The following is an 18,280-nucleotide window of genomic DNA, read 5'->3' on the forward strand; positions in this document are numbered from 1 at the left end:
TATAACACATATATACATGATTGAATAACTATGAAAGTTTTTTGACAACCTTAGAACACATATAAGCATGATTTCATCACTATGAAAGTTTTTTTACTGCCTTATAACACATATATGCATAATTGAATTACTATGAAAGTTTTTTTACAACCTTAGAACACATATAAGCATGATTTGATCACTATGAAATTTTGACTGCATTATAACACATATATGCATGATTATGATACATAACACATATATTTGACAGCCTTATAAACCATATATGCATGCTTGAATGACTATGACATTTTTTTGATAACCTTAGAACACATATTTGCATGATTGAATCACTATAAAAAAAAAAATCAGCCTTAGAACACATATCTAAATTCTGTTAATGTTCTTCACTTTATTGCTAGTCTATGTGTCATTCTGCCATGTTACTTTGATTATCTTAGATTAGGTGCATTGCATATAATTTATTTCATTATATTTTGTTTATCAATACTAACATTTTGGTTCTCTTGTAGGATGCTGGAGATGATCAGCGTAGAGAAGCTGATGGAGGCATGGATGGAGGAGCAAATTGAGACAATGAAGAGGACGATGATCCAAATCTTGGCGAGAATTAGCTTTATCTGTTGAATTTGTTTCAAACGAAACTCTTTGTATATGTTCACTTATGACAAATTAGAACTTGGCAAGGATTATACTGGGTTGTTAATTTTGTTTCACTTATAACTTGTGTTAAATTTGCTTCACCTACTTTGTATTTGTATTTTTTGTATGTACTTTATTTTTTATACACGGGATATATAAATTGTATAACGAGATTTTTTTTCGATATTTATATTTCAAACAATTTTTTTTAATTTTTTTTATTTTTGTAATAGATTAGCGATGGATAATATCTGTCGCTAATTAGTATCGACCTCCAATTTAGCGATAAATTAGGAACATATATTTATCTGTTGCAAAACTAAATCAGCCAATGTTTTGCGATGGATTATAATTTGTTGCAAATCCGTCACTATAATAGTGACAGAATTTGCCACGGATGTGTATCTATTGCAAAACCAAAACTCTGCAGATTAGCGATGGCCTAGCGACGGATCATGGCATTCACTAATCCATCACAAATTAGTGACGAAAGTAGTGATAGATATGTTATGTCGCCAATTAGCGACTAGAAAATTATGATGAACGTTATTCGTCATTAATCCATCGCTAGTTCATCGCTAAACTGTTTAGCGATGGATTTGCATTGGATTAGCGGTGGATTACGTCTGTCGCTAATTCACAAATTTCTTGTAGTGTGTGTATATATATATATATATATATATATATATATATATATATACAAAATTAGAATCAAGAATGTGAGAGAAATATTATTTTTTATTGAACACCCTTAATTAGTAGCGTGTTGTACATATTTATATTACACACAACTTAAGAAAACAAAAAGCTTACAACCGACCTTCAGTTGTTGATAACAATTCACATTTGATGTTATCTTCATTATTGATAAGGTGAACCATATCCTTGCTATATCGATAATGATATTATGGATATAGCAAGGCTAACCGACTAGCTCTATGTTATCTTGATTCTCGATAACAATGGTTATTGATAACCATTCACGTGTACATTTGATAGCAATTTTCATCGATAATCTTGTTATCAAATATACATGTGTACAATGATTCTTTTACTCTCCCTTAAGTTGGAGCGTGCGAATTGACAATGCCCAACTTGGTTTTGAGGTTAGTGAAATGATCAGTGCCGAGCACCTTGGTGAAAATGCCCGCATACTGGGAATGTGTAGGAATGAATCATGTTTGAATAAGACCACTTTGAATTTTTTCCTACACGAGGTGGCAATCAATCTCTATATGTTTGGTGTGCTCATGATAAACTGAATTGGTAGCAATGTGAAGTGTTGTTTGGTTATCGCAATGTAGCATTATGGCTTGAGGGTGATCAATACTGAAATCCAATAGCATGTACTTGATCCATGTGAGTTCACATCATGTTAGGGCCATGGATCGATATTCGACTTCAGTCGATTATCGTGATACGATAAACTGCTTTTTAGTCTTCCAATACATAGGGTTGTCCCCAATCATGATGCAATAACCAAATGTGAATCTATAAGTCATCGGGCAGGAGGCCTAGTCTGAATCACAGTAACCAACTACTTGAATCTTGCTAGTGGATGACATTAGAATTCCTTGTCCTGTGAAACCTTTGATATATCGAAGGACCCATATGGCACCGTCCATATGAGGTTGTCGTGGTTGACTATTGAATTGACTTAGAATATTGATTGCAAAAATGATGTCAGGTCGGGTTATGGTAATTAAGGCATAACAAATGACCCACTAGGCACTTATATTTCCCTGGATCTTTCAACAAATCTCCATCTTCATTATTGAGTTTGGTATGTGGTTTCATGGAAAATTGACTTGGCTTGGCTCCAAGATAACCCATGTTCTGCTGGATATCAAGAGCATATTTTTGTTGAGATAAGAAATTACCATTTCTAGATCTTGCAACTTCAATGCCGAGAAAATATTTTAGTTGTCCAAGGTCCTTCAATCAAAATTGTTGATTGATGTGAGATTTAAGCTGCTCGATGTATGTAATATCATATCCTGCAATGATGATATTATGTGCATAAACTAGAACAAAAATGTATGCCACATTAGTCGCTGTTAAAAAGAATGAATAATCGGCTTTAGATTGGACAAACCCTTCTTTAAGTAGATAATGTGAGAGCTTGGCAAACTAGTTTTTAGAGAATTGTTTGAGTTCGTACAGTGATTTGTGCAACTTACAAACTTTACGCTTCCTTGAACAGAAAAGCTTGGTGGCAAGTCCATATACGCCTCTTCATCATGATCTTCGTGGAGAAAAGCATTATTGACATCTATTTGATAGAGATGCCAATTTTTTATTGCTACAATAGCTATCAAACATCGCACTATTACCAACTTAGCCACAGAAGCAAAAGTTTCATTATAATCCAATCTTTTAATTTGGGTATAGCCCTTGGCCATTAGTCGAGCTTTATACCTTTCAATGGAGCCATCAGAGTGGTATTTAATTTTATATACCTATTTGCAACCAACGGGGTGTTTGTCTATGGGTAAATCCACAATCGACCAAGTGTTATTCTCCTTCAATGTCTTAATCTCTAAGGTCATAGCATCGCGCCAATGTTGAAACTTTATGGCATAGTAAAAGCTTTTAAGTTCTAAGTGCTAGGAAATGGCACTTAAGAAGACACGGCGTCCTTTAGAAAAATGATCATAACTTATGACTTTGGAAAACTCATGATTCGTGTTGTGGACCTCCTCTCTTGTGTCGATCAATTAGAATATGGGAGCAACCGTGTAACAATTGTAGTCTTTGAGATGCGGTGGTAGTTGACGAGTTCTTTTGGATCTTTGGAGATAAACTTGAGTTGTTTCAATGGCTTTATGATTGAGAGATTCAAAATTTGGATCAAGATGATTGAGATTAAGAATCTTATTGACTTGAATATCATTAGGTTCTTGATTCTCATAAGGTTGAGACTCGAATATGGAGATGGGTAGGATATGCCTTTCCTTTTTATCCAGGTTGTTATGATCTTGAAAGAGAAGCACATTTTCATAAAACTTTACATCCCGAATAACAAAAACCTTTTTTGTTTCAAACTCATATACACGATAACCGACTTGACTATATGGATACCTTATAAAAACTCCTTTGCATGCACGATTATCAAATTTATGAGAGTGATGTATATTGTGGGCATAGCACAAATATCCAAAAATATGAAAATGATTATAAATAGGATCTTTGTGCTTCAAACCTCAAGGCTCTCGCAATATTCAGAAGATCTTTGTGCTTGCATTCCACCATGTCGTTTTGTTGGGGGGTCGCAACACAACTATGTTGGTGTTCAACACCCTTTTTCTTTAAAAAAATTTGCATATTATTTGAGAAAAAATCAGTTCTATTGTCAGATTTGAGACTCAAAATCTTGTTGTTGAATTGATTTTTAATAAGTAAAAAGGAATTTTTGATCTGGACTATGGCTTTTGATTTGTGCCGCATAAGGTGGACCCATGTAGTTCTCAAATAGTCATCCACTATGGTAAAAAAATATTGCGCTCTGAATAATGAGGTGATTTGATATCCCCCCATATGTCGCAATTGATTAATTAAAAAGGTTTTGATGAGAAAATTGACCTGTTAAAAAAAGGAAAACGAGTTTGTTTGGCTATATGACATATATCACAATGATTGTGAGGAACATAACCATGTACTTTATTATCATTTATATGAGTTGCAATTTAGTATTTGAAAGATGTTCAAGTCTTAAATGTCGGATATTGGAATCAAAAGATGAACTAGTCAAAGAAAAATTATCACCGATGTCAAAAACATAAAGTCCACCATGTTGTTTACCTACTCCAATCTTCCTCTTCGAGAGATGGTCCTGAAAAACATAATGATCATGATAAAAGAAAATATTATAATTCAAATCTTGGATCAATTTGCTCACAGAAAAAAGATTAAATTTAAATTTTGAGACAAAAAAGACATTTGAGAGAAAAAAATTTGGTGTCAATCGGAAACTACCCATCTGAGTAGCATGTGTAGGATATCTGTTTGGCAATCCAATAGGAGAAAAAATGATGGGCTTTGAAAGCATTAGATTTGACAAGGAATTAATAATATGGTCTATCACGCCCATGTCTATAATCCAATTTTGGGGCTATGTAGAACAAACAAAAGGGGCATCGAGATTACTTGTTAGGTTGGCCATAGGTGCTAGTTTGATATTACCTAAATTTATTACAGCTAGTATTTGGTCAAGTTGTTCCTGGTTAAGTCATTGGGGGCTTTAGACTGACATTGACTTGTTGCCTTCGGCAGTTATAGGATTCGCGCTGACCTGACTCCATTGATGAGCATTGGAGGGAACCGTAGAGGTGAAAGCATTTGGCCTTCACATGGCCGAGTTTTCTATAATGATCACATTTTGGATGGACATGATTTTGCTGACTTTTATTTAGATCTGTGTTAATCTGTACGTTGGATTTGTTTGTGATTGCCACCACTGGTTCTTGATTAGCCATGACCCTAAGATCATGTTGTCTCTCTTCTTGAACAAGTAGTGCGAAGACTTTAGATATATTCAACAATGGTGTCATCAAAAGCAATTGGCTCCTTATGACACTGTAACTCTTATTCAATCCCATTAAAAATTGCATAAATCTTTTTTGCTTTTGTTGTTCGTGAATGACCTTAATGGTTCTGCATGTACATGGCGGATTGGTTATATATATGGACAACTCATCTCACAGACCCTTCATTTTTGTGTAGTAGGCTATCACAAATGTTTTCATCTGCTTGAGATTTATGATTTCTTGCTGAATTTGATATATGCACAGAGCATTCGATTGAGAGAATCACTCATGAAGTTCACCCCATATTTCAGTAGCGGTTTTAACGTAGATGACACTTGAGGATAGATCTGGATGCAACGAGTTGAGTAACCATGACAACACTATGTTGTTGCATCATTCTCAGGTGACAAATTTTTCAAGAAAAATCAGTTTTTTGATGAATCCATCTACAAATTTAAACTTGTTTTTCACAGATAGTATCATAGTCATGGCACTGACACCATCTGGTATAATTGTCGTTGGTTAATGGTTGTGATACTAGCGTCATGCCAGGATTGTCTGAGTGATGGAGAAAAAATGAGCTCGTTATTTCTTTAAGATTCTGGCTTGATGCGCTTTCAATTCTGCTATCCATCATGTCGAGGTATTGCCTTGAGTGCTTTGATACCATATAAGAAATTAAAAATGTGAGAGCAATATTAATTTTTTATTGAACACCCGTAATAATGAGCATGTTGTACATACTTATATTACACTCAACTTAAAAAACAAAAAGTTTACAACCAACCTTCAGTTATCGATAACAGTTCACATTTGATGTTATCTTGATTATTGATAAGGTTGAACCATATCCTTGCTATATCATTAACGATATTGTAGATATAGCAAGGCTAACCAACTAGCTCTTAGTTATCTTGATTCTTGATAACAATGGTTATTGATAACTATTTACGAGTCACGTGAAAATTTGATAGCAATTTTCATCGATAATAACACATATAAACAGGCGTGGATTCTCCTTCACTTCGTCATGCAGGAGATTCTAACGTCGTCACAGAGAACGCAAGTGAACTCGAAATCGACCCCAAACGGATGATTGTATCATATAATACCACTTTGACCAAACCAAAATGCACACTAATCACCCCTAAAACGCATTCAAACTCTTAACAACACTATGCACATAGAGACCCTTATTCAGAGAGAGAGAGAGAGAGGTAATATGAGATCATATTTGGGAAGGGATGCTATATGCCATCACATTTTGGGGGACTCCTCGGTCTTCTTGCCACTAACAGCCTCTCTAGCGGTTTCGACGATAGTGCGAACCAACCCTCCCTGGTTCTGCTGCTTCTCCCCACTCTCCTCCACATGCTCAGCCCTCTCTCCCGCGCTCTCACCGGTGCCGCCACCCTCGCCGTGTGCATGCCCCGGTCGCAGCACTGGCGCCCGCGACAATGCCGCCTCCTCTCCCTGGGCCGCCACCGCTGCACGTGCCTCCGCTTCTTTCTTCCCGGTCTCTGCTTCCTCCTTGGCACCAGTGAGTTTCTCCTTGATCGTCCCCGCCATGCCTCCAATCGCACTGAATATCGAAGCTTTCGCCTCCCCAGTCCTACGCTTGCAAACAAAACAACTCGGTGAAAAACACCATAAACAATAATCTGGTTAACAAGTTTGAAGAAAAGGAATTTTAAATAACACCATACTTCTCCTCGACACCTTCCTTAGACTCCTGCGCCTTGCGTCTCATCTCCTCCTCAGACTCCTTGGCAGCTTCCTTGGCTCCTTGCGCCTTGCGTGTCATCTCCTCCTCAGACTCCTTGGCTCCTTGCGCCTTGCGGGCTGTCTCCTCCTCAGACTCCTTGGCAGCTTCCTTGGCTCCTTGCGCCTTGCGGGCCATCTCCTCCTCAGACTCCTTGCCTCTTATTTTGAGTTCTTCCATTTTCTGCCTCGCTTTCTCCTCTGTCTCCCCCATCCTCTCCTGCACCACGTTTGCGAAATCCATGTCAACTCTCTCTCTCTCTCTCTCTCTCTCTCTCTCTCTCTCTCTCTCTCTCTCTCTCTCTCTCTCACACACACACACACACACACACAAGATAGAGAGAAAGAGATTCTTGCCTTAACAGCTTCAGTAGTCTCTGATGCCCGCTCCTTAGCCTCTTCCTTCTTACCCAGCACAGCCTCCTTTGCGCGAGCAGCGGCCTCCGCCACCGACTCCTTGTACTCCGGCGCCTTCTCCGCTGCCATGTCCTTGGTCTCTCCCACCCTCTGCTTGTACTCCTCCAAAGTCTCCCCTGCCCTCTGCTTATACTCCACCTTCCCTGCCGCGGCATCCTTCGTCTCCCTAGCCTTCTCCTCGGCAGAGTCCTTGTACTCTCCGGCCTTGCCGACGACCGCATCCTTCGTGTCCGCGGCCTTCTCCACGACGCTGTCCTTCGTCTCCTTGGCCTTCATGGCAGCAGAGTCCGCGTACTCCTTCGCCTTCTCCGCCGCGGCATCCTTCGCCTCCTTGGCCTTCTCTGTGGTTTCCTGAGCCTTCCCGGTCACTACCTGTATTATGGAGCCTAGGATGCCAGTCCGTTGCTGCTCTTTGCCCGTCTCCTCCTTTTGGAGGACACCGCCACTCCGAGCAGCAACAGCTTGGTCGGCACTCATCTCTAGCTCCTCCGCAGCTTGCCTCGCTGCTTCTCTGTCTCTCTTCTCTTGTATGGAAGCCATTACTTTCTGTCTCTAGAATACACTAAAAAAAAGTCGAAGGTAAATGGTGATAGAATCGAAGGATGGTTTGAGGAAGCAAACTGGAGGAAGTAGGGATTTTGTTTTGTGGTGGTCCTTTTATAAAGGGATGGGGCTTGACACAGTGAGGACACACAAATTGGGGTTTACGAGAAGGGTGGGGGCGTGTGTCAAGAGGGAGCAGCAGCATGGCACGTGGTTTCCTTGGAGCTGTCTTATTGGGGTGAGTCGTTTTGCATGGGTGTTGCTGATGGAGAGTGCTACGTTTTGATGAGCATGCATGCTTTTAGGCCGACTTGGGCTTAGAGTAGGAGTGGCAAAACCTGACACGACCCGCCAACCCGCCTCTTAGGCGGGTTCGGGTCGGGTTTAAGCCAACCCGTTTAATAAACGGGTCGACCCACCTAACCCGTTTATTAAACGGGTCGGGTTCGGGTTGGGGGTATGCCAACCCGGCTGACCCGTTTAATAAACGGGTTAGGCGGGCGGGTCAACCCGCCGACTCGCCAACCCGACCTGTCAACCTGACCCGCGAACCAGAGAACCCGTTTACCCGACCCAACCCATTTATTAAATGGGTTGGCGGGTAGTGTCGGGTTACCCATTTATTAAACGGGCCGGGTTCGTGTTTGCCACAGCTGACCCATTTAATAAACGGGTCGGGTTCGGGTTGAGGTATGCTGACCCGCCAATCCGCCAACCCGTCCCGGTCGACCCGCCAACCCTACACGATTGCCACCCCTAGCTTAGAGGTCTACCTTTTTTAAAAAAGAGAATAAAATCAATAAACGAAGAGACTTTCTGTTTTGGCTTTTGTTTGCAGTTGTCCTCTGGTGAAAGACTGCAAGATGACATCTCATCGCCTGTGCCTTCTTTTGTTGCTCAATTCTTTGTTTTTTTTATAGTCTGCTCATTTCTTTCTTTCAATACCTTTAATAAAAATTTCCTGTTTTTAAAAGAATAAACAAATAGTTTTCTGTTCGGTAGAAGGTTTTAACAAAAAAATCAGACTGAATAACCCAGAAAATGAAAATATTGATGGACGCCCACGTAACCCGTTTGGAAGTGAGAAAAAAAATTATAAAGAAAAAATTACTTATGAGAAGTAGGGGTGGCAATTTCTGACACGACCCGCCAACCCGCCTCTTAGGCGGGTTCGGGTTGGGCTTAAGCCAACCCATTTAATAAACGGGTCGACCCGTGTAACCCGTTTATTAAACAGGTCGGGTTCGGGTTGGGGGTATGCCAACCCGGCTGACCCGTTTAATAAACGGGTTAGGCGGGTGGGTCAACCAGCCAACCCGTCTGCCCGACCCGCCAACCTGCCTACCTGCCAACCCGATCCGTCAACCCGCCAACCTGACCCGCGAACCTGAAAACCCGTTTACCCGACCCAACCCATTTATTAAATGGGTTGGCAGGTCGTGTCGGGTTACCCGTTTATTAAACGGGTCGGGTTCGTGTTTGCCACAGCCGACCCGTTTAATAAATGGGTCGGGTTCGGGTTGAGGTATGCTGACCCGCCAACCCGCCAACCCGACCCGATTGCCACCCCTAATGAGAAGCATTGATATAAGAAGTTATTTTATAAAAAAAATTCTCTTGTTTGTATGGTATGTGAAAATTGATCCGAAAAAAAAATGTCGTGTCTTGATTAGAAAGAGCTGCTTTTAAGACATTTTTTTATAGAAAAACTATTTTCAATAAAGGGACAAAATTTTCCTGTCAATTAAAGTCATAATAAAATAAAAAATTTCTTTTCAAAATTTTTATTATTTAAAACGAATGAAAAGTGCAACTTTTTCTTTTTCTTACCATTTTCTCTCTTCCAAGCATACCCAAACTAATATCATAGTGACAAAGCTCGCTTCTAAAAAGTTTCGGCGAGGAAAATTTCTGCAATACTTTTAAAAATAAGCTTTCAAAATAATGAAAAAATACTGTTATATGAAAATTGTAATACATATGATAAACATAAATCCAAAAAATCAAATAATTTGTTATACAAAAAAATCAAAGATTTTTAATGCATAAACGTTGTATTAAAACACGATATATATCTTCAAAAGTAAGTCTTTTTTAATTCATGTTTTAAATAATATCAGCCATTCAAAATGTCGCATTTGCAACTGTTTCAAAATATATACGATATTTGAGACCATTGCATGTCAAGGACATACAGACCCGCGTTGGAGCCATCAAACACTAGGACCTGCCATAACCAATGTAGTTTGTATTTGTTCATACCCTCACCATGACTAGCGAACCCAACAACACTCTTGGGATTGATATGAACCCACACAGGGTCATGATCCAAGAATAGTCCAACCCGAGCATCAAGATCACTACCATTTCTCTGAACAAACTTAACTATCTCTCATGGTTCAAGTCTGCCACTCTATATTTGAGCGACAGATCCAAACTAGGTTGCCACCAAAAAAAAGCCTAAACCTGATTCCACCTTGGATGAATGGAAATCAAATAACCACCTCGTCATGTTCTGGCTCCTCAATTCCATGGAACCTAGGATTACCGAGGGATTTCTTTTTCTTGACTCTGTCGAGGCCATCTAGACAACAGCTTGAGACCCATACAATGAACAATATAATGTTGCTCCCATGTACCAACTTTCTTGGGGAATCTGTGAACTGAAGAAAGTGCCAGATCGCCCCTACCTCAGGAAACTAAGGAGTATGTGGGACAAACTGGACTCATACTCCCTCATTGATCAGAGAGACATTAAAAAGCAAAAAGAACAAGAAAGGATCTTCCAAATGCTCGTTGGACTCGGCCCAAACTATGAAAACCTTGGTAATCATATCATCATGATTACCCAGCTCTCCTCCTTAAACGTTGTTTGCTCCACCATCATGAGAAAAGAAAGTCGCAGAATAGCCATGAACCCAGGCAAATCCGAAGATTCTAAGCAACCCGAGAAAATCATATTCACTATTAATGTTGGAATAAAGTAAAGATATATGCAACAACACTATAAAATATTAACTTAACAATGGAGTAAGATATTGAAAATCTTTAACACAAAGTAAAAGCAAAAGGTAAGAGATTACACATCTCGTACAACCTCCAAGACCTCTATTTATAACTAAAAAGTAAACCTATAACTGTTACTTCCTCATTAATAGCCACCACTCATGACCCATTTATAACTCATGAATTACATAACTTACTCCTTAAGTTTAAGAACCACAACACAATCGTGGATTCTAAAACGTCTCTAATGCATACCCACTAACCCATGACTTATGGTTACCCATTCACGTAACCCCCTTTTGCATCATATTCTATCACTCCCCCTTGATGCAAAACTCGATACACCTAAAGTGGATCTGAATTTCACAAACTTTGAATAGCTTAGTGCTTTTGTAAATCCGTCTGCAATTTGATCATTTGTAGAGCAATATTTCATCGCTACAGCTCCATCGGCAACAACTTGTCTGATAAAATGATGACGCAACTCAATATGCTTGGTTCGTTCATGGAACACAGGATTCTTTGTCATGGCAATGGTTGCTTGATTGTCACAATAGAGTTTTGTTGCATTCGCTTGTTCTTGATGCAAGTCCGCCAAAATTCTTCTTATCCAAATAGCTTGACATACAGTTGCATTCGCAGCAACATACTCTGCTTCTGAAGATGAAAGTGCTATTGTTGCTTGCTTCTTTGACATCCATGACACGGCTCCTGATCCAAGATTAAAGATGAATCCACTTGTGCTTTTCCTGTCATCTACAAAACCAGCCCAATCACTGTCAGTAAAGCCAGTTAATTTGAACTCAGAAATTGATTGGTACCAAATCCCATAATTAGTGGTAGCTCGAATATAATGAAGGATCCGTTTTGCTGCTCCAAGATGATGTATCGTTGGACACTGCATAAACCTTAAAATTAGGCCAACAGGAAACACGATATCTGGACGAGTCTGTGTAAGATACATTAGCCTTCCAACCAAACTTCTATACAACCGTTCATCAGCCTTCATAGTACCATCATGTACTGATAATTTTTCATTAGTATTCATGGGAGTGGAACACGGCTTGCATGACACCATGTTAAACTTCTCAAGTAAGTCTAAAGCATATTTTTCTTGAGAAATAAAAATATCATCAACACTTTGTTGAACTTGAAGTCCAAGAAATAGTGTAACAACCCTAAATCAGACATTTCAAATTCAAGCATCATGTCCTCTTTAAATTCTTCAAAAAGTATACTCGACGAGCCTGTATAAATTATGTCATCTACATAAACACAGACAATAAGAAAGTCAGTACCTGATCATTTTACATATAAAGTGTGCTCACTCTCACTTCTGTGAAATCCTCTTTGCATTAGATATGAGTCAAATCTCTCATACCAGGCTCGTGGTGCCTGTTTAAGGCCATAAAGCACCTTTTTCAACCTGTACACCTTCTCTTCCTTCTCTTTAACAATAAATCCTTGAGGCTGGCAAACATATACCTCTTCTTCCAAGAACCCATTCAAAAATGCAGATTTTACATCAAATTGAAAAACTGACCATTTCATATGAGCTGCTAATGCCAAAATAATTCTAACAGTTTCAAAACGTGCAACAGGAGAAAAAGTTTCTGAAAAATCTACTCCAAATTCTTGAGCATACCCCTTAACGACTAACCTTGCTTTATATTTTTGCACGCTCCTATCTGCATTATATTTAACCTTGTAAACCCATTTCACACCAATAGCATTTTGACCTGTGGGTAAATCTATAAGTTCCCAGGTATCATTTTTCTGAATGGCTACCATTTCTTCTTCCATGGATTTTACCCATTCTTGTTTCTCACTAGCATCCTCGTAGCACATAGGTTCTTCAACCAACAAGGCAAAAGTACACGATTCATAAATCTCTTTTATGGATCTTACCTTTTTAGGTAGTGAGTCTATGTCCTCATTATCACCATTGTTTTGAGACATACTTGTTGAAGCTTCCAATGTCTTATCAGATGCAAGGGGAACGACCTCTATTTTTGACTTATCTGCATCTTGATTCCAAGTCCAAGAGCTTAATTCATCAAAAATAACATCACGACGAATGATTAAACTCTTAGATGTTGGATTATATAATCGATACCCCTTTGTTGTGTCACTATAACCAACAAAAATGCATTTTTCACTTTTCTTATCCATCTTGCTACGATCACTATAATCGATCAAGGAATAAGCAACACAACCAAAAATTCTCAAATTACTTACATTTGGCTTTCGCTGCCACCACGCCTCATATGGAGTCATGTTACGCACAACTTTTGTTGGAGATATATTGAGTAAGTATACTGTTGTGTTCACGGCTTCAGCCCAAAATTCATTCGGGAGTTGTTTTTCAGTCAACATGCTCCTTGCCATTTCCACGACTGTACGATTTTTTCGCTCAGCTACACTGTTTTGCTCTGGTGTTTTTCTTACTGTTAGCTGCCTGCGAATTCCATTTCTTTTGCAAAACTCTTCAAAATCATTAGACAGAAATTCTCCCCCTCTATCTGTACGTAGACACTTTATAACATGCTCATTATACTTTTCTGCAAAAGCCTTGAACTCTTGAAATTTTTTAAATGCTTCTGATTTTTTAGAGAGAAAAAACACCCAACTCATGCGAGTAAAGTCATCAGTAAGCAATAAAAAGTATCTACTATTATTTAAGGATGGAGTGTTCATGGGACCACAAAGATCTGCATGAACTAACTCAAGAGGCTTTTTGGCTCTCCACACCTTTCCAATGGGAAATGATAAACGATGTTGCTTCCCATATACACATCCTTCACAAATTCCATCATTACACGTTATACTAGGCAATCCCAAAACCATGTTTTTGGTTCTTAGTATTTTCAGCCCATTATAATGTAAATGGCCATATCGTAAATGCCAAAGATGTGATGGCTCATCCTCTTTACTAATTAAAGCAACATTATTCACGTGTGTAAATTCAAGAGGGAACATTCTATTAGGTGTCATCTTGACTCTTATAAGAGGTTTAGTGTCCATTCTCCTTTTTCTAATTTCACATATTCCATCATAAAAGTTAAGTGTATACCCATTCTCAATTAATTGTCCAACACTCAATAAATTGTATGATAAACCAGGTATATAATAAACATCATGAATCATTCTTTTATTACCTGATTTAACATCAACTTTAATAGTTCATTTGCCTTCACTTTGTACCTCTTTGTTGTTTCTAAGACGAACATTCATTCTCATGGACTCATCAATATTGTGAAAAAGTCTTTTTTCACCTATCATGTGGTTACTACACCCACTATCTAGAAACCACATATTATTAACCTTGGTTTCAAATTGTGCAAGGAAAAGATTACCTTGTTCTTGTTCTTCAGCAACATTAACCTGCTTTTTTGATTTCTCCCAACACCTTGCTTCTACGTGCCCATACTTCTTGCAATAATGACATTGTTTGTCCTTATAATTCGGCCTTTGATTGCTTCCATTGTGCTGACCCATTTCAAATCTTCCACGACCACGACCACGATATCCTCCTCTACCTCTTCCTCTTCCTGGATATTTATTCTCTAAGGTACCTTCGCCACTCGTTTACTTGTTGGAAATATCTACCTTGTCCTGAAATGCATGTTCAATGCTTTTTTCGATTGACCTATTCAATCTAGCCTCATGTGCCAAAAGAGAACCCATTAATTCGTTAATAGAATAATTATTCATGTCCTTAGATTCCTCTATAGCTATGACGACATGATCAAACTTTGGTGGCATGCTTCGTAGGATTTTTTCTACTACTTTTTTATCATCAATTATTTCTCCAAATGTTCTCATTTGATTTACAGTAGTAGGAAATCTTGCACGGGCTCATTTTCTTTCATTAGCAGGGTCTCAAAATCTCTACAAAGTGTCTGGAGTTTTACAATAGTTACCTTACTATCTCCATGATAGGCTTCCTTCAAAATAGTCCATGCTTCATTTGACTTGGTGGCTGCCGCAATTCGAGGAAAAATATTTTCAGTCACGGCTTGCTGCAAAACGAGAAGAGCCTTGGCATCTCTCTTACGCAACTCCTTTACTTCATTTGCTGCATTTTCTGTTGCTTTTGAGCTTTGTGTCTCTACAAAACTATTTTCAACTAGATCCCAAAAATCTTGAGAAATGAAAAACGTCTTCATCTTAATACTCCAAAATTCATAATTTTCTCCATTAAAAATGGGTACCAAGGCATGTGAGAGATTTATAGAGTTCAGATTTGTACTGTTAGACATCGTAAATTACACCACGTAATTACCAACCAACTTGAAGATCCGGCTTCGGCAATGATCTTCGCAATGCTCAAATACACTCAGCTTAATCGAACCTGGGGCTTTGATACCAAACTTGTTGGAATAAAGTAAAGATATATGCAGCAACACTATAAAATATTAACTTAACAATGGAGTAAAATATTGAAAATCTTTAACACAAAGTAAAAGCAAAAGGTAAGAGATTACACATCTCGTACAACCTCCAAGATCTCTATTTATAGCTAAAAAGTAAACCTATAACTGTCACTTTCTCATTGATAGCCACTACTCATGACCCATTTATAACTCATGAATTACATAACTTACTCCTTAAGTTTAAGAACCACAACACAATCGTGGATTCTAAAACGTCTCTAACGCATACCCACTAACCCATGACTTCCCATTCACGTAACCCCCTTTTGCATCATATTCTATCAATTAAGGGTTCCGAAAATAAAAAGGACCTTAGACATTCTAGTGACCGTGGAAGGAATCATAGAAGAGTCTCATGCACACAATGCAAGAAGGACGGTCACACTCATGATAGGTGTTGGATCCTCCACAGCAAACCAGAGATGAACAAAGACAACTCGGGCAAAGAGAAAGACGCTCTTGTCCATGTTGCCAACAACTACTCAGCACTGCTGAGACCCCTCTCACTGTGGAGAGGATCACATGGATTTTGCAGAACCTCAGTAGAGCCAACATTGCCACCACTACGTCCCTCCGAACAACAGAAGACACAGGTAACTTCTCCCTCGTGTCTTCCCTTGACTCTTTCTTCTGGGTCGTGGACTCAGGGGCCACAGACCATATGTTTGGGTCCACCTCCTGTCTTCTCAACATGAATGATTCTCCCCCTCAAGGACTAGTTACCATAGCCGATGGGTCCCTCATCCTCGTAAAGGGAATTAGGGAGACTAAACTTTTTGATAACACCATGACAAGAAAGTCCTATATAGGCCTCCCCTCACCTTGAATCTTCTCTCTGTGAGCAACCCAAACTCATAATTGCAACGTTATCTTCTTGCCCACTAACGTGGTATTTCAAGACCATTGAGCGGGGAGAAAGATTGGTGAAGGCATAGCCAATCACAGTCACTATGTCCTAGGACATGACAACAACACTCTTATTTCCAGTTACTCAAATAATGTTGGAAAATCATGGTACCTTAGATTCAGACATCCTTCCAAAATGGCTATAAAAACTCTTTTTCTAAATTTGGATTATGACTCTCATGATTGTGATGTTTGTCGATATGTGAAGCTCACTCAAGCTATTTTTCCCCATTCAAAGTGGGTAACCAAAAAACTCTTTGAGCTTGTCCACTATGTTCTGTGGGGGCCAACCCCAGTCGACACCTACTCAGGTTACAAATACTATGTAATAGTTATCAATGATCACTCGAAGGCCACATGGGTGTACTTTATGAGATAAAAAAGATGAGGTTTTCTTGAATTTCAAAGAGTTTTCAAAATGGTAGAAAACTAATACGGGTCAAAAATCAAAACTCTAAGAACCGACAATGGCTCTAAATACATCAACGAGCCATTCGTTGAGTTCAAAAAAGGCCAAGGAATCGAACATCAAACTACCTTCTCTGCCTCAGATTCAACTCTTTCTGAGGCATAGAGGAAAATTTGTCACCTCCTAGAGGTCACAGGAGCCCTTCTATTCCAAATGAATGTCTCGAAAGAGTGGGAAGTCTCATTAAGAATGTGGTATTCCAAATGAATGGAGCGATATAGTGGCCACAACCTGCTACCTCATTAAGAGACTTCCCAATAAAAGTTTGAATGGGAAGTCTCCTCTTGAGATATTAAAGGGAAGAAAAATCTCTGTGGACCACCTACGCATATTTGGGTGTACCATATATGCCCAGAGTTCCCCCAAAGAAAGGGATAAACTTAGCCCTTATGCCATAAAATATGCATTTTTAGTGTACTCCTTAACAAAAAAAAAGGATACAAATGTGATGATATCGATAACTGCAAACTCTATATCTCAAGAGACGTCAGCTTTGATGAAGATATTGCCTACTTCATGAACAAAAACATACAAGGCAACCGATAGGGGGAGAACACCAATATTGTTCTATCAAATCTAAGTCCCCTCGATGATTTCCTCATGTATCAACCCTCAGAAAGAACATTCAGCTACCATCCAGAACAAAACATGACTAACTCTCTTAATGAGGAAGCTGCCAGTCATGACGATGCTGAAATCATTTTCTTAAGGCGGTCAAAATGGGTGACTCACCCTCCAAGTCACCTTCATGATTTTGTCACTTATTGTGCCACAACATACCCCATCGAAAAGCACATCTCTTATGACCATCTTCCTAAGGGGTTCAGTGCCTTCTTGAGTAGCATTACCTCCACTCAAGAACTGTCTAACTATGAGGAAGCATGCACTCAACCTAACTGGGTCAACGCCATGCAAGAGGAGCTACATGCTCTTCACAAAAATAACACATGGGACATCGTTTAGCTCCCACAAAACAAAAAAATTTATTAAATGCAAATGGATGTATAAAATAGAGTACAGAAGCGATGGAGCCACTGAAAGATACAAAGCTTGACTCATCGTCAAAGGCTTCACACAGACCCAAGGCAATGACTATAAGGAGACCTTCACTTCTGTAGCAAAGATGAACACGGTTTGAGTTCTCCTATGCATTGCTTATGACCTAAAATGAGAAGTCTACCAATTGGATGTCAAAAATGCCTTCCTCCAAGGTGATTTGGAAGAAGAAGTCTGCATGCAGCTTTCCCTGAACATCCTAAGAAAAGCAATAAAGATACCGTATATCATTTAAACAAGGCCATATATGGACTAAAGCAGTCACCTCGTGCATGGTATGCTAAACTCAGTTCTTCTCTCACAGAAAAGGGATTGCAAAGATGAATTGTTGACAACTCCCTATTCATAATGTGAAACAATCAACAAATAATTGTGGTACTAGTGTACGTGGACATCATAGTTATTGGGAACTGCCAAAGGGAGATCTCTAACACCAAGGAATACCTTCACAGGGTTTTTGAGATCAAGGACCTCAGCAAACGCAGATACTTCCTTGGCATCAAAGTGGCCCACTCTAG

The 18,280-nt window shown here is 39.1% G+C and overlaps 1 protein-coding gene across 1 annotated transcript; it reads right to left on the reverse strand.

Moving 5' to 3' along the window:
* Window positions 1–6,858: 6,858 nt before the first annotated feature.
* Window positions 6,859–7,886, reverse strand: LOC149831607 (uncharacterized). The gene is made up of 2 exons (XM_090013047.1): window positions 7,287–7,886; window positions 6,859–7,149 (listed from the first exon to the last, which is right to left on the reverse strand). Exons 1-2 carry the CDS (start codon window positions 7,884–7,886, stop codon window positions 6,859–6,861), a joined length of 891 nt encoding a protein of 296 aa, XP_089869173.1.
* Window positions 7,887–18,280: the final 10,394 nt, after the last annotated feature.

Source organism: Nuphar pumila, chromosome 7 (genome assembly GCF_984573655.1).
Source record: "Nuphar pumila chromosome 7, dmNupPumi1.hap1.1, whole genome shotgun sequence".
In the NCBI taxonomy this organism is placed as follows: Eukaryota; Viridiplantae; Streptophyta; class Magnoliopsida; order Nymphaeales; family Nymphaeaceae; genus Nuphar; species Nuphar pumila.